Here is a 17,215-nt window from a genome sequence, read left to right on the forward strand (position 1 = left end):
AATAATTGAATGGCACTGTCATTGTAGTTACTCTGCTGTGCAAAAGATGTTTACCGGTATCGCAATAAACTGCTGGGTTGTGGATTACCCGAGGAAAAACATTCTTCTAGTCTGAACAGGCAAGGCATAATAAGGTATTTTTTTTTAACTATTTGCATACGTTTTATTTTATATAAGATATTCACTTGGGAATATGTGACCAACAAGCAAAGTTTTCACAGTGGAACTAAATCTAAAATTTTCCTTTAAGTGTATTTTCTTTTGACGTTTACAGATTTAAATACTTTTATTTAAAATGAACATATATACAGGAACATTTCAGGTCTAAATAATGCTAGTAATGATTTTTCTACATTGGTTCCTAAGAATCTTATTTTTAAATTATTCTTGATTTACTCTTTTCTTTTTAATTAAGCACTGAAATGCTTGTCTTTTAGGCAAATTAAAAATCACTGATGAAGATTGAAAGAACTACTGGGACCCTAGATTTAAAATGAAAATATGAATTTCATTATTAAGATGCAATTAGGTTATTATAGAATTGGTATTTCTACTGCATAGAAAATATGAATTTCAGAATATTATTTAATACTTTTATAAAAAATTTACTACTTACCCATACCATATCCTTACAACAACTGTGTCAGATCACAGCAACCATTTGAAATCTTTCATTAAGACTACTTTCAAAGATATGGGCCCAATCCTACATAATTTGCATCTGGAGAGCTCCAGCCATCAAGCATCATCACAAACTATAAACAACTATAAATGCACTCTGGCTGCAATATATCAAGAATAATTTTTTCCAGAAGTTTCCCTCTTTTTTCTGCACTTGACCCCAATACTTATTAGTATCATGCTTGTTATCCTAATAATCAGATTTTTAATTTTGTTGATTCATTATATTTGTTGATTGCTAAATTTGTTGATTCATTATATTTGTTGATTGCTTTTAGAATCTTCAATTACTAACTCATCATATTCTCTTCTAATATAAGTAAATTCAACTGTAGTAGGAGCTGTTTACACTCTGGCGGCAGATAGTTGATACTTTGCTGCACTTGATAAACATCCTGTTAAAAGAAGATCTACAATATATACAGTAGATTAGACAGAGATAGAACAATGTCTCAGGTAGCCTCAGACAACATTTGCAAATTTTGATCCTGTCAAAATTTTGATCCTCCTCACTTTATTGACTTCTAAAACAGAATGCACAGACGGTTTCAAAAATACATTAAACACATCAGTATCCTTTTCCTGTGTTGCATCAATTTGAGTAACATTACTAAATTAACAATTCCACAAATTTATTTTTCCCATCATCATTTAACAGTTGCCAGTGCTAAGATTCATGCCATTTCTCAGCCAACAGCCTATTCTGATCCTTCAGCAAGAAAATAGTCCATGCTTAACTGTTGCAAGCCAATTTGCCATCTCCAATAATAAAATCTCCAATTCTAAATCATTACCATGCAACACACATATGAGCATTCCCAAAATATTGATCTTTGCGGTTGCTAGCTATTAACATCCTGATGAAGCACAATGCAAACAACAGTTTGTGCTTTTTATAAATCAGCCACTACCCTATGCTTTTCAGCCTTGAGGACCAACTTCATATATTGCATTACATTAATTTTCATAAGTTTTAAGAGAGACAAAAGTGAAAGAAATTAATTGGGGGAGATAAGATGGAGTCATTTGCAATCAGAGACAGAATGAATTCTTCCACTCATATGATTTGTAAATAGAAAAGACATCATTAATCAAGTGCTTACAGCTTTGTGGCTGAGAATCTTATCAACTGTTCATAAATCAGTGGGTCTATTTTGCCCAATAAATCTCTAATTAAAGTTGGAAAAGTGAAATATGCAATAAGCTAATTGAAGCAAAGACATTCATGTTCATCTCAGAGCCAAATTTAATGTGCAATTGAAGTTCAAAGTAAATTTATTATTGAAGTACATATATTAACAAACACAAAAAGAGAAATAATGTATGAGATCATGAAAAGGCAATGTAACTTCATTGGACATGTGATTAGGAAAGAGTTAGAATGCACGGTAATTATGAGAAAGATTGAAGGGAAGAAAGCAAGAGGAAGACAAAGACAAATGATGATAGAGACAGCAGTCAGAGAACTGGAAATGAATACCAATGAATTGATCCACTTGACCCGAAACAGGAGTGTGTGGGCCATGGTGGTCAAAGCTCGAACTGAGCACGGCACCTGATGATGATGATGATGATTATGACATATATTAAACCTTATACAACCCTGGGATTCATTTTAATGCAGGGATCACAATAAATCCAAGAAACAGGAAAATACCACTTTAGAATCAGGCTAGTAATTCCACTAGGACTTTGGGTGCACTGAAAACAGGTGGAATTTAGATCCTGAAGGGTCTGAACTTTGTCTATACATCAGCATTTTTATTTATTGTTAAGTAATATGTGGCAACCCCAAATTAAACCTATGCAAAGGGCCTGCACAAGATAATCACTGCTCCAGTAACATATAAATCTCATGTAACAAAAAAAGATTGCTTCTATTTGATCTGATCATTAAAACATTCAAAACATAATTATTCCTCCTAAATTTAGGCAAATACTTAATTGAGTTGGCCAACAGAGACTAATTCCAATAATTTTCCATGTATGAAGAACATAAGTGTCTTCCAAATAAGAAACAAAACTAAGAATTTTTAAACATCTAGTACTAAACAACATAAACTCTTTTTACTGGTCAGTGGAATTAATTGCATGTTTTATATGCAGGCACCAACTACAAATACTCATCAGCATAAGAAATAAGTCAGAGAAAATCATTGAGAACATAATTGTAGTGAAGCATACCCATCTACTTTTAATAACAAATAAATGTGGCCTTTTTTTTTCCAAATGTCAGATTTTGGATCATGCCTTCCACATATGATTAGTTTGAAAGCTTTGCTCTTTAAAAAGATTGGATTAGTATTTGAGAACAGAAAAAGTAAACCAATTAGCCTCAATTTAAGAAAATGCGAGTGCCATGTGCTTTGAGAATCTGTAGGAGATGAGTTATTAACTTCAAACTTTCTGCATAATCACTCAAAGAGTTGACCTGAATGTGCATGTAACGAGAGCTGTATAACTCATCTCCTTCTACCTTAGGCCACAAACTTATCAATCACCCATCTGTGGACACTTTCTGGAGGTCCAAGATCCATATGTTCCACGACCACTGGACTAAGTGTGTAAATGTAGGACGGGACTATGTTGAAGAATAAATGTGCTAGGTTTTCTAAAATTAACTCCTTCTAGCTTAGGCCACAAACTTATCAATCACCCCTTGTATTTACATGTTGACTGCAATTGATTTCTGAACTCCCAGTCTCCAGAGCAGCAAATCAATAGCTCTTTGGGGACAGATAACCTTGATACTTCCCAGGTGAAATGAGTACATCTTGCAAATATGCTGAAGCTTCATAATATTGTAAGATATGGCCTGCATCATTTTATGAGAAATTGCCAATGTAACTAAACATAATTCTCAGTTCTGACCTTACAATGGAAGAAAGGTTATTGATAAAACAGCTGAAGCTGGTTGGGCTTTAGGCTTAGTCCTAAAGCACTTCTAAGGAAAGTCCCTGGGCTGGAATGTTTGATCCACAACAACCATAAACACAAGAAATTCTGCAGATGCTGGAAGTCCAAAGCAACACACACAAAATGCTGGAGAAACTCAGCAGGTCAGGCAGCATCTATGGAAATGAAGAAACAGTCAATGTTTCAGGCTGAAACCCTTCATCAGGATACAGAACCCATTTTCCCTCGTCTCTGAACGGTGAAGCTCAGAATGCAGTCACTTATGCACTGAAGAAAAGTGGGAGGGGCCTGAATAAGAGTGAACAGAAAATGATCCATATATTCTTTCACAAAACTCAGGCTGCTGTTATTTCCTTTAGTTAGACAACTTATCGAGACAAGGTGACTGGAATTAAGGGAGAAGTTGTGAGATTTGAGATCAGGTTCAGCTTGGCGAATCGGAGTGCTGGTGGCAGGGAGGTGGGTGGGAGGGTCATGTGCGGTGGTAAGAAAAGACTGGTTGGGCCTCTTCTGAGGAAAGAAGTGACGGGCCTCAGATCCTCCTAATGTGGGATGGAGGTACAAAGTGATTGTATATTCATAAAAAAGATGAATTTATTGAAACCAGAGACTTAGAAACTATTGAACTATTAGGGTGCATCAGAATTGTAATGGATGCAAGAGGTGAGGAATTAGATGGCGAAGAAAGAATGGAGTCAAATTGGGAATAAATAATTTCAATTGGGCAAGGGCAGGTTGAAACAGTGGAATGGCCAGGTCACCTTACTTATATATCCAGGGCGGAAAATAGAAGTTAGCTGTGTAGGGATGAGAAACCATAAGGCTGGAAATTGTGGAAGGAAGATGTCCAGAGAAATTTAAATCCAATTGCTTGTTGATGTCAGATAATTGACTCCCAACCTCAGATCTTATTTCCTTATGTCCTCCCTGAAAAATCTAGCTTTTTTAAAAATACTATCCCTGGTAGGAATAAAGAGTCTTTCATGCTGTAGTCTTTGTTACGTGCAACCCTTTTTGTCAGGTGTAGACTCACATTTTTGCTACCTCCATCCATATCTTATGTACAGGTATGTGTCGCTTAACATCCACGATACGTTTTGTGATATCGGACGTTATGTGATTTGGATGTTGTGCGAACACCGTATTATATACTTAGCAAACCTATCTGGAGTACTGTAGTGTACCTGTATTGACTAAATAGCCAAGAACTTACACTAAAACTGTATACTGTACACCATAATACTGTATAATACATACACTATCATTTTTTTATTTCATTTTAACCTTTTTAATTTTTTTCACTTTTTAAACTTTTATGTAAACACTTTCTTAGCCTATATCACACACAATTTATCAAAGATGATCAGGATCATCCACATCAGTGTTCTCAACTTCCTCATAGTGTTCCACTGGAAGAGTTTCAGGTCAAATAACCTGTGTTTAGAAGCCATAATGCACTTTACGGTAATATTTTCAAAAGAAAATTAAACAGAGATAACGCTACTACACTCAAGAGACGCGCGATACACGAGTTCAGTTACGTCCGCTACGTCACATTCTCCAATCAGGACTATGGACGTATATACGATTGGACGTTGTCCGAATGGATGTTAAGCGGCGCACACCTGTATAGCAATTCAGATCTAAGCAATGACATTAAGGATTAGATTATAAAACCAAGGATTAGATTATGAAATCAAGGAAGCTTTATAAAGTGTTGGTCAAACTACATCTGGAGGACTGTGAACAGTTTTGAGCTCCATATCTAAGGAAGGATATGCTAGCAATGGAGAGCGCCCACAGGAGGTTTACGAGAATAATCCTGAGGTTGAAAGGGTCTACACATGAGTAGCATTTGATGGCTCTGGACCTGTACTTGCTGGAGGATGAGGGGGTAATCACATTGAAAGCTACCAAATATTGAAAGTCCTTGATATCGTGGAATTGGAGAGTATGTTTCCAGTAGTGAGAGAGCCTATAATAGCACACTTTAAAACAAAAGGCCGTCCCTTTAGAAGAGATAAGGAGGCACTTCTTTATCCAGAGGTTGGTCAATCTATGGAATTCATTGCCAGTTACTGAGTATATTCAAAGGCAGGTTGATAGGTCTGTGAATAGTAAGGGTGTCACAGTTGCAGGGAGAAGGCAGGAGAATGAAGTTGAGTGGGGAAAAATAAAGCAAATAGTGGAGAAAACCTGACAGCCAAATTCGGTTCCTATCTCTCATGGTCTAAGCAACAGATGTGGTGCTTCTCATCTGGCGAAGTACTGCTGCAGGTAATACTGAAAAGAGAGACAAGAGAGCAGATGTTGGAATCTGGAACAACAGGCTGAAGAGCCTATACAAGTTAGGACGCAGTACTTCTTGAAAGTTGATCTGGTAGAGCCATAGCAAATGTCTCTCATTCAAGTTATCCTGCAGCCTCTAAGACAGGTATATATAATTTCAGAAGCTAGTTAACTTCAAGGTAGTTTCTGGTCTGTCCCTTACAGATGGAAATTACAGTTTGACTGCTGAGAAGGTTATTTGCTTCTTGGCAGAGGAGGTATACTACATTTGAAGAGGGAGGATGGCTGCAGTAAGATAGCAGGAAGTAAGGAGTATTGCTAAATGCAAGGGGTTGGGGTAGGAGGAGCTGAAGAACCCTGTTTACCATGGGTTTTCAGAAAATATTTCCCTTCTAGCTACTTCACTAAAGATACAAGATGAACTTTATTAATCAGCTTTAAAGGAGAAGCTGGACAAACTTGGAGCATTTTCTCTGGACCACCTGAGGCTGAGGAGAGACCTGAATGAAGTTTTTAAAACTATGAGAGGCATAGGCAGAATAGATAGTTCCATCTGCCCCGAGTGAAAATGGAACTGCTGGTTATGTGGGTGTTGTCCATTTGAATAGTCTTGACAGCATAGAAAAATTTGCTAATAAGACTAGGCTGGATGAAACTAAGCTATTGCATATTCAATCTTTAATTTCTTCTGCCGAATTAAAAATAAAATCATGAAAATCTGAAGAAATCAGATGAGAGATCCCTCTTGATCCTTTCAAGTCATGTTGATACATACTTTACATTCTGGGAAAATCTGCAAACTACAACTACTCAAAACATACAGATTTGGTTGAAAGACCCAAGTTACTACTGCAAGGTAAAGAATATTTATAAATAATATTTACAATTAAAAGCTCATTGATAAGTATTTGATTATGTATATGATTTTCATATCAAAGTTGACATGAAACACTGTTTTGGCTTATGTTTTGTTCTACCCTTAACATTGCTTCTTCCAGGCAGGATTGCAGAAATTGATATGTCATAATTTTTGCATCATAATGCAAGCATTATAAATAATTAAATGAAAAACAACAAACTGATTCACAAAATTCAGGGACTACGCTTTCTGTGACTTGCAAATCCAATCATTCCTCAAATATCCAATCAGTTTTCCCAGCAACAGTAAAAGATGTAACATGAATCCCTACATCTCCTCCCTCCCCACCATCCAGGGACCTAAATTCTAGGTGAAGCTAAGATTTACATGCATCTCCTCCAATCTGTTCGTTAGTGCACATTATGTAGCATCCTCTATATCGATAGGACCAAGTGCAGACTAAGAAACTTTTTGCTGAGCACCTGTGCTCTGTCTGCCACAGTCATCTGGACCTCCTGGTAAGCCATTTTAATTCCTTCCCTCATTCCCACATCAATCTTGACCTCTTTCACTAACAAAGTAAAACTAGAAGAATACAACCCAACAGCGTGAACACTAAATTATCAAATTTCAGGTAACCTGCTTCACCTCTGTCCCTTTTCCTCTCCTTCTGATCTACACCCCCCCCCACACACACACACTTACTTTTTCAACACCCTCTCCCATTGCAGCAACCTATTTCCCAGTTTTATTTCCCCCAACTACTTCACCTACCCATAACCCACATATGGGTCTGTCTACTCACCACATCTCTCTTACTTGATTCTTCTTCACCTTCCTTTCTTGTCAGGCTTCATAATTTGCAGGCCTTTGTTGCCTCGCAGCCTCTTATTGCCATCCCCACCCTTCCCCCCCTTACTTTACTCCATCTGCCTGTTATTGCTCCAGTCTTTCATTATCTTTTATTCCTAGCCATCTACTCTTTACTCTCAGTTCAGATGGTCTCAACTCGAAACATTGACTATTTTCTTCTTTAGATGCTACTGATCTGCTAAGTCCCTTCAGCAACTCATTTTCTGCTCTGAAATCTACAGCTTTTATTTTGCTAACACAAAAACAAAATTCATATGGTGAAACAATGACCTTTCTTTCCTAAATCCAGTATGATGTCTGAACATGAGAGATTATCAACCCAATTCCTTCTTTAAACGTTCAGAATATGGCATCTTCCCTTCTTGAGCCCTAAGTATTTATTTTAAATGTCCATGGATTTTTATGGTCATGACTGTACGTTAGTATACAAGGCTCACTTTCCTAAAACTAGTCCAAGTATGCAATGGAAGCAAATGAGAATAGCATTTTTCAGGTTGGGAATGAAAGTCCATTTGAACTTTGAAATCCCTGACTTCGAATTTTTGTGCTGGGTATCACAAAACAGTCTCTTTGCTTATTAATTTACTTTACGCATTACGTCCACTTTTATATTAAATTATTTATATATTTTAACTGTTAATCAGTAGATGTTCTCAAAGTGGAAATGTACAAAAGATCAAAATGGCAGTAGTGTATCTGTATATGAGTTGACCATGGACTACAAATTTTGCTTATATATCTCACTTGAATTTAAATTGACGGTGCTACTTGCCATAATCTCAAGTCTAACATTTGATCATTGGAAGCATCTACTCATGCACATTGTAACTTGCAACTGCAAAAAGATAGGGGTTGAATAATCTCACAGAGCTACTAATTACAATTTGGTTTGAGCATTGTTAGAAATGCATACATTTATCCAAGCAGAATGTATTCCAGCATATTCTTGATTTGTGTCCTCTGGGTTGGTGAATCGGGAGGCAAACTAAGCCACTGTTCCTAGTCACTCTTCTTATCAGTGTACTTTCCCATGCCACTTGTCTCTTTACTTCTTCCCTTCCCACTATCAAGGCAACAAAACAGACCCTCCAAATGAGCAGCAATTCACTTGCACTTTTTCCAACTCATGTGTCATGCATCCAATGCTCATGATTTGCTTTTTCAACAGTAGAAAAAACATACAGAGTGGGCTGCTTTGCAAAACTCTTGCACTAACTCCACAAGAATGACCCGGAACTTGCCATCTGTCACTTTAATTTTCAGTCTCACTCTCATCTTGACTTCCTACATTGCTCCAACAAAGTCCAAACTAAATTTGAGAAATAATAATTCATCTTCTGACTAATCAGCTAAGCTCCTCGCACTCCACAACCCCATCTCAACACCAGATGTAGTTATACCTTCTTGTTCCAATTTATGTGTCAAATTGTTCTTATTTAAATCATGTTGTTCCAGCTTTCAGTTTTCAAGCAATTGTTACCTTGACAGCTTTGGTCTGCTCTCATTTTTATCTTTTCTCTACACCTTACCATCTTCACAACTTAACTCATTTGACTTTGCCAGTTCTGATGAAGGGACCTTCAATAAAAATAGTAACTCTGTTTCTCTCCTCACTGATGCTGTTTGATCTGTTGAGCACTTCTAGTAATCTCTGGACAGAGCATTTCCATCACACTAGCACCCAAACTGTTCTTTTAGGCATACCTACGAATATCTTCAAACAATTTACAAGCATTCATATACTGTAGGTAGCAGAGGAAGGAGGGCTGGTATGAAGAGAACAAGGAAAATGGAATGGAGATCAAAGTTGTCAAGGCAACCATTACTTTAAAAATTGGCAATTCAGATTGCCAAAAATAAAAGAAGGAATTAAAGAAATCTCTGGTGATGAAATCCTGCTGAAAATGATAGAAATTATGGAAAATATATGTGCTTTTAGTTTGTTGATCTTCAGCCTATCTGCTCTGATACTCAGTGTGTTAAAGATGCTTTTCTACTTCTTTAACCATGCGTTACCTCTCACTGGGTTCTCAACCACACCTCTTCTTTTTCTCCATAGTTTTGTGCCCTCTTGCCCCAGCTAGAACAAAGCAAGAGTACCTCACAGCCTCCAGGATAAACAGTTCAACTTCCATAATGTCACAGTGGAACTCTATCACCAGATACATCTTCCCCTCTCCTCAGCATTCTAAAGAGACCAGTCCCTCCACATCTCTCTAACCCATACTTCCACCCCCGAAATCCACTCTTCTCCTCACAACACTTTCCCACACAATCACAGGAGATGCAATAACTGTCCTTTAGCTTCCTTTCTTTCCATCATCCTGAGACCCAAAAAGTTCTTCCAGCCATTTCTATGAATATCTATAAACCATGTACAAGCATCCATTTAAATTGTGCCCCAGCATTAACATACCACTTTAATGGGGATTTTTCTACAGAAATTGAAAATTTATTTCTTTGGTCAGTTAAAGCTCAAGCTCATCAATTCCATCTTAGAATAGGTGCAGGATTTCTTAATATTTAAGTTGACTAACAATGAATATAAAATAATGTATTTGCCTACAGATGTAATTACAGGTTTGTGTTATTCTTCTTTCCTTTGTGTCTGAATTAAAGATGAGCTGCACTTACACTGAAGATGATGAAAGCACTGAACTGGAATGTAAAATCTGTTACCAAAAGTACAATGGCCATAACCGAAAGCCGAAGATACTCGACTGTTTACACAGAGTATGTGCAAGATGTCTACACAAAATCCAAGATGCCAATGATAGTTCCCACTGCATTACCTGCCCTTTTTGTCGCCAAGAGACAGAGATCCACGATGCTGATATTGAAAATCTTCCTAATGACACAAATATTATGTGCAAACTTACTGCAAGAGACAAAGCACAGAATTCAGATTGCAGAGAGATAGTTTTAACACCAAAGAGCTTGACTTCATCCAATTCAACCCTCAATTCTTCTAACTGCTTAGTGATTAACTTAAGGGAGGTCCAAAGGAATTCTCCAAGAGGGCATATCACGACTTATAACCACAGAGTTCACAGTCTTGACACCACATCCATTACATCTCAAAGCAGAATTGATCAAGATGTGTTCTCCAAAATTTGCAACCGTGTGCCAAGGATACTAGTGTGGCTGCTAGGTTTATTCTATTTCAGTTCACTGCCACTTGGAATTTATCTTTTGGTAATCCAAAAAGTGACCCTCGGTATTGTTTGTGTCAGTCTTGTTCCTTCCAGTTTGACGGTTTGTTTGGTTTATGGTTTTTGTCAGTGCCTCTGTCAAGGTATATGTGATTGCTCATCAAGAAACTAATAGCCACTAAAACAAAATATCGATTTATTCAGTAGCCTTATTAAATGTGTTTGAAATGTTGGCTTGTCTTGGGACCATGCATCCATAGGGAGTGGGAAAATAATTCCAAATGCCTCTCAGGTTGTGGGTTTTCACTCCCAAGTGCCCTGGCTCCAATTCTAAAGAACCACTTTAATATAGCACTTTTCACAATCTCAGGAATCCTAAAGTGCTTTACAATTAACTAATACATTTAACGTGTAATCACTGTTGTAATGTAAAAAGCATGGTAACTAACTTAAGACACAACAGACTCCCATACGGTCCTTAATGAGAATTCTCGAATAGAAGATATTCCTTTTTGCCCATTACTACTTTCAGCACTTCGATTAATTTACTCCTCAATCTTTCAATCACAGTTAACAAAAATCTTAAATTATATAACTTGTCCTTATAAATGAACCTTTCATTTTCAATCATGCTGGTGAACGGGTACCAAAACCTGAATGCAATGCCCTAAATGGATTCTGCAGAAGCATCAGTTCCTCATTTTGCAATTCAACCTCTTGAGGTAAAAAAATAACTTAGCCCCTTAAAAAACTCTTACTTTGCAATTTATTTATACACATGGTCAGCTCAGCCCCTTTGTTTCTGCACAGTTCTCACTATTAAAAACAACCTAATGTGACATTCTCAGGTCCAAATGAACAAATTGGATGATATCACACATCCCACAATTCATTGCATCTGCCAAACTTTTGCCTATTCAATTTGTGTGTTGTGGCCAGTTGTAAATTCATGTGCCTTCAAACTCTGTCACAAGTAAACTTTAAATTTTGCAAATACTATTCTTTCATCCCCTCATACATTAACATACATGATGAACAAATCTAGTTCTAGTACAATTCCTTGGGGAACACCACCACTTGCATTCAAAACATCTTGCACACCTTGTAATCAAAAAATAGTTTTCTTATTCTTGATCTCCCAAGGTTTACAATTTCCCAAAAAGGTTATTGACCAATATCACAAGGTTAACTTTATTTTCATTTTCACTAATATTACTTGCCTAGAACTTTAGCAAATGCCTTCTGAATGACCATATAAACAACACCAAAAAGGCATTTTCAGCTACTATGTGAATGCTCCCTCCTATTATTTAAGTAGGATTAATCAAATTGCAATAAAAACAGCAGAAACACTGGAAACATGCAACTGGTCAGACAGCATCCAAGAAAAGAGAAAAAGTTAATGTTTCAGTTCAGAGATCCTGTACCAAAATTTCTGACAAATGGGCCCACTACTGAAACTTTTAAGTGTTTCTCCTTCCATAGATTCTGCCTGCCCTGTTGAGTATTTCCAGCATTTTCTGTGTTTTATCTCAGGTTTCCAATATCTGCAGTCATTTTACTTCCATTAATGCCCCCCCATCCATTCCCCATCCCCTTTTCCCTCTCTCACCTATCTCCCGGCCTGCCCATTGTCTCCCTCTGGTGCTCCTCCCCCCTTTTCCTTCTTCCATGCCTTCTATCCTCACCTATCAGACTCCCCCTTCTCCAGCCCTGTATTCCTTTCACCAGTCAACTTCCCAGCTATTTACTTCATCCCTCCCCCTCCCGGTTTCACCTAGTGTTTCTCTCTCCCCTCCCCCACCTTTTAGATCTACTCATCTTTATTTCTCCAGTCCTGCAGAAGGGTCTTGGCCTGAAACATCAACTGTACTTTTTTCCATTGATACTGCCTGGTCTGCTGAGTTCCTCCAGCATTTTATGTGCATTGCTTGGATTTCCAGCATCTGCAGATTTTCTCGTGTTTGTCAAGTAATTTCCTTGATGCTTTACATTATACAAATACTTTGCTTGTTTCTTCATTATTCTTCATTATTCCAAAGGGTAGACAAATATTTTTAATACTTAGCTTAGGTAAAGAACCATTTATCACATTGCATTTAATTTTTGGCAGTGAGACAAATAATCAAATCTGGAACATTATATTTTCCTTCATGAATGATGAAGATAGACTGATTTATGAATGAAGTATTTTCAGTGGTTGGGTGGGGGATGGGGGGGGTGATATACTATAGTTACCAACACTTAAGTCTATTTATATCATTAGAACTTGTGTACACATATACAACCTGCAAGAATAAGTAACTTCAGCACGTGCATGCAATGTTTGTATCTTTCTTAATCAAATGATTAAACTTTATGTTATCCTACAATTCCAGATCAGATTTATTTTTCAGTAATTGAGTATTTGATTTTTCCTTTATAGTCCTTATAGAGTCCATAACATGAGTTAACCATAGTCCTCGAGTCCACAAAGATACTGATAGCAAGTTGATCTTAACCTTTTTTTTAATATATATTTCTTATTGCAATTGTTTTTTTTTTATTATTATGCATTGCAATGCAGTGTTGCCTGGATTCAAGTTCTCTTCCTAGCTTTGCCAGCTGAACTTAAATGAGGAAATGACACTGAGCAGGTGGTGGGATCATCAGTGAGGAAAACAATACGGAATGAGTTAAGATTGCTCCTCTAGTTAGGGTCCTAAATTTAAGAGCGGAGTGGGAGGGAGGAGCAAGTTGGCAGCTAATTTTTCAAAAAAGTAAGTATTTTGGATCACCATGTTCCGATGAGTATGAAAGACAGAGATGGGATGATTAGGGAACCTTAGAAGACAAAGGATACTGAAGATTTAAATCAAGAAAAAAATGACTTAGAAAGGAATTAGAAGAGCCAAGGAAGCCAGAAATAATTTTATTAATTTATATATGTAGTAATACAGCGCAGAACAGGCCCTACCAGCTCAATGAGCTGTGCCATCCAGCAACCCATCTATTTAACCTTAACCAAATTACAGGACAATTTACAATGGCCAATTACCTTCCTAACTGGTACACTCTTGGAACATGAGAGGAATCCGGAGCAACTGTAGGAAACTCACATGCTCACGGGAAGGACATACAGATGATGTCAGAATTGAACTCTGAACTCTGATGTTCTGAGCTGCAATAGCATCACACTACCATGGCACCCCATTCTTATTCCTGGCAAGTAAGATTAAGGAGAATCCCAAAATATTCTATAATAACAGAAGCAAAAACATAGCCACAGTAGGTTTAAAGAACAAATGGGTAAACTGTGCATGGAGCCAGGAGATGGGAGTAAGGAGAAAGACATGGAAGATGATGAACTCAATGAGGTATACAATAATAGTCTTGAAATATTAGTGTAACGAAAGGAGAGATGTTAGATATCTTGGAACGTGTAAATATCAATAAATTCCCAAGACTGGATGAGATTTATCCCAAGAAGATATTGGAAGCAAAGGAGGAAAAAGCAGAGGGCTCTTAAGGAAATCGTTGCATTCTTGTGAGCCACAGTTGACAAATTGCAAGAGTGGAGGATGGGATAAGCCAGGTGATGAAAGGCAAAGTAAGCGTTATGTCAGTGGTAGGAAAATTATTAGAAAACACTTTAAAGGGATAGGATTGCATACATCTGGAAAAACAGCCTCTGATCAGGGATGGTCAACATGGCTTTGTGCTTGGAAAACCCTACTTTACTAATTTGGTGTGGTGAAGATGATACATGGTATGCTTGTCCTCATCAGCCAAAGAACTGTATACAAGAATTGGATGGGTGGAGTGGTGGGGGGGTGGGGACACGGTCACACCAGTTATACAAGTCATTGGTTAGGCTGCAAATAGAGTATTTTATGCAGTTCTAGTTGCCAGTCTATAGGATCGAGTGATTAAGCGAAAGTTACAGAAAAGACAGAGATATATAATTATATATTCTCTACTCCCTTTACACCCACGACTGTACTGCCATACACAGCTCCAATCTGCTGATTAAATTCGCAGATGCCATGACTTTGATCAGCCTTACTTCTAGCAGTGATGAGACAGCCTACAGAGCAGAGGTTGACATCCTGATACAGTGGTGTCACGATAACAACCTCTCCCTCAATGTCCATAAAACAAAAGAGTTAATTGTGGATTACAGGAGGAACGGAGACAGACTCACCCTGATCAACATCAATGGGTCTGCAGTTGAGTGAGTGAGTAGTTTCAAGTTCCTCGGTATACGCATCACCGATGATCTCACCTGAACTGTACACATCGGCTTTCTGGCAAAAAAAGCACAACAGCGTCTCTTCCATCTCAGGTGACTGAAGAAGTTCGGCATAGGCCCCCAAATCCTCAAGACTTTCTACAGGGGCACCATTGAGAGCACACTGACTGGCTGTATCACCGCCTGGTACTGGAAGTGCACCAACCTTGATCGCTGGGCATTGCAGAGAGTGGTACGGACAGCCCAGAGCATCTGTGGCTGTGAACTTCCCTCCGTTGAGGACATTTATAGCAGCAGGTGTGTAAAGAAAGCCTCATCGGAGACACCAGTTACCCCGACCATAAACTGCTTCAGCTGCTTCCATCTGGCAAATGGTACTGCAGCATTAAAGCCAGGTCCAACAGGCTACGGGACAGCTTCTTTCTACAAGCCATTAGATTTTTAATTCACATGTCTGTACATTGCAACAGAGTCATAACACAAAGATTTTTACTCCCTCATGTTGTGGGATGGATGTAAGATTTGAATAAATTCTAATTCTAATGAGGAGAAACATATAGAGCATACTGTCAATTTTAATCTCCTCTATCCAATCCTAGGATAGTATGGTCTAAAGCCGAAGGACATAGGTTTAAGGCGAGAGGGGGAAAATTTAAAAGGGAATGTGTTTTTGTTAGGGGAGAGGCAAGTAATTCCACACAGATGGTGTTAAGTATATGGAATGACCTGCCTGAGGAGGTGGTAAAGGCAGGAACAATTATAACGTTTAAAAATCATTTGGACAAGGTTAGAGAGGTATGGACCAAACAAAGGCAAATGATATTAATTCGGACAGGCATCTTTGTTGGCATGGATGAGATGGGCTGAAGGGCCCATTTCTGTGCTGTATTTCTCAATAACTTGATTAAGTTTTTGAGGAAATTTCTAAGTAGATTGAAGGTAGGACAGTAGACATTGTTTATATGAAGTCTAGAAAGGCATTTTTCAAAGTTCCACACGGTAAACGGGTCCAGAAGGTTAAGGCACACAAGATCCAAAGTGAGCTGTATACTTAGGTTCAAAATTAGCTTGGTGAAAAGTGGAAGAAGCTAGTAATGAAAGGTTGCTTTTTGGTTGTTAATTGGAAACCTCTGACCTGTAATGTACCTCAAGGATCACTCCTCGGACCCTTGTTTGTTAAATAGATGAATAACTTGAATGTGATTATAGGTGGGCTGATTAAGAATGCAGATGACATAAAAATTGGTGGTGGTGTAGACAGTGAGGAAGGTTCTGCGAGATTACACAAGATACAGACCAGATGGAAATTTAGGCAAAGTTCTGGCAAATGGAAATTAGTCTCAACAAGTGATGTGATAAATTCTGGGTAATCAAATAGGGATAAAACGTACACAGTAAATGGTAGGGTGCTAAGGAGGGTTGAAAAATAGAGGCATCTTGGAGTTTAAGTCCATAGTTCTGTAAAATTTGCCACACAAATAGATAGGATGGTGAAGCAGGAATATAGCATGCTTGCCTTTGTAGATTGGGGCACAGAATATAAAAGTTGCAAACTTTACAAAACACTGGCACATGGAGTTGTGTGGGCAGATCTGGTTGGGCCACTATAGGAAGGATGAGGTTGCCTGGAGAGAGTGCAGATGAGATTCACCAAGGTGGTGCCTAGATTACAGGACTTTAGTTACAGGAGCAGGCTTGTTATACTAGGCTTCTTTTCCCTGGACTAAAGGAGGATAGAGGGTCAACATAGAGGTAAGTAAAATTGTAAGAGGCATAGGTAAGGTAGATATTCAAAAACATTTTTCCATGGCAAGAGTATCAAAAACATAATGGCATGGATTTAAGATAAGACGAAGATTTTTAAAGGGGATTTGAGGAGAAAGTTTTCTTTTGTTTTTGCAGAGAGCATGGCTGAAATGTGGAATTCATCACCAAAGCACACCATCATTACATTTAAGAGCCATTTAGTCAAGAACTTGAACAGGAAAGTACAGGGGATACAGATTTAGAGCAGGCAAATTAGTATAAATGGGCAAAAAGATTAGCATAGATATGATGGGTAAAGAGAAACTCTAATCAATCAAGAAACTCAACTCCATCTCGAATAAAACAGCCAATTGATTTTATCCCATCATCAGCCAAAATTCCATTCCCTTCATCACCAGCATACAATGAGCTGGTAATTCATGGATGGGACAGTACTTCAAAAGCATC

The 17,215-nt window shown here is 37.9% G+C and overlaps 2 protein-coding genes across 3 annotated transcripts in view; one reads left to right on the forward strand and one right to left on the reverse strand.

Annotated features, from left to right (window-relative positions):
- cep89 (centrosomal protein 89) overlaps window positions 1–17,215 on the reverse strand; it is a 189,762-nt gene that overhangs the window by 5,610 nt on the left and 166,937 nt on the right. The window lies entirely within an intron of this gene.
- zgc:165481 (uncharacterized protein LOC100073327 homolog) lies at window positions 17–12,958 on the forward strand. The gene is made up of 2 exons (XM_063066995.1): window positions 17–134; window positions 10,238–12,958. Exon 2 carries the CDS (start codon window positions 10,238–10,240, stop codon window positions 10,940–10,942), a length of 705 nt encoding a protein of 234 aa, XP_062923065.1. The 5' UTR covers window positions 17–134; the 3' UTR covers window positions 10,943–12,958.

This window comes from Mobula hypostoma, chromosome 14 (genome assembly GCF_963921235.1).
Source record: "Mobula hypostoma chromosome 14, sMobHyp1.1, whole genome shotgun sequence".
Lineage (NCBI taxonomy): Eukaryota > Metazoa > Chordata > Chondrichthyes > Myliobatiformes > Myliobatidae > Mobula > Mobula hypostoma.

Coding starts and splice junctions, on each gene's coding strand:
- zgc:165481 (XM_063066995.1), top strand. CDS start 10,238: ATGAGCTGCACTTACACTGAAGATGATGAAAGCACTGAACTGGAATGT.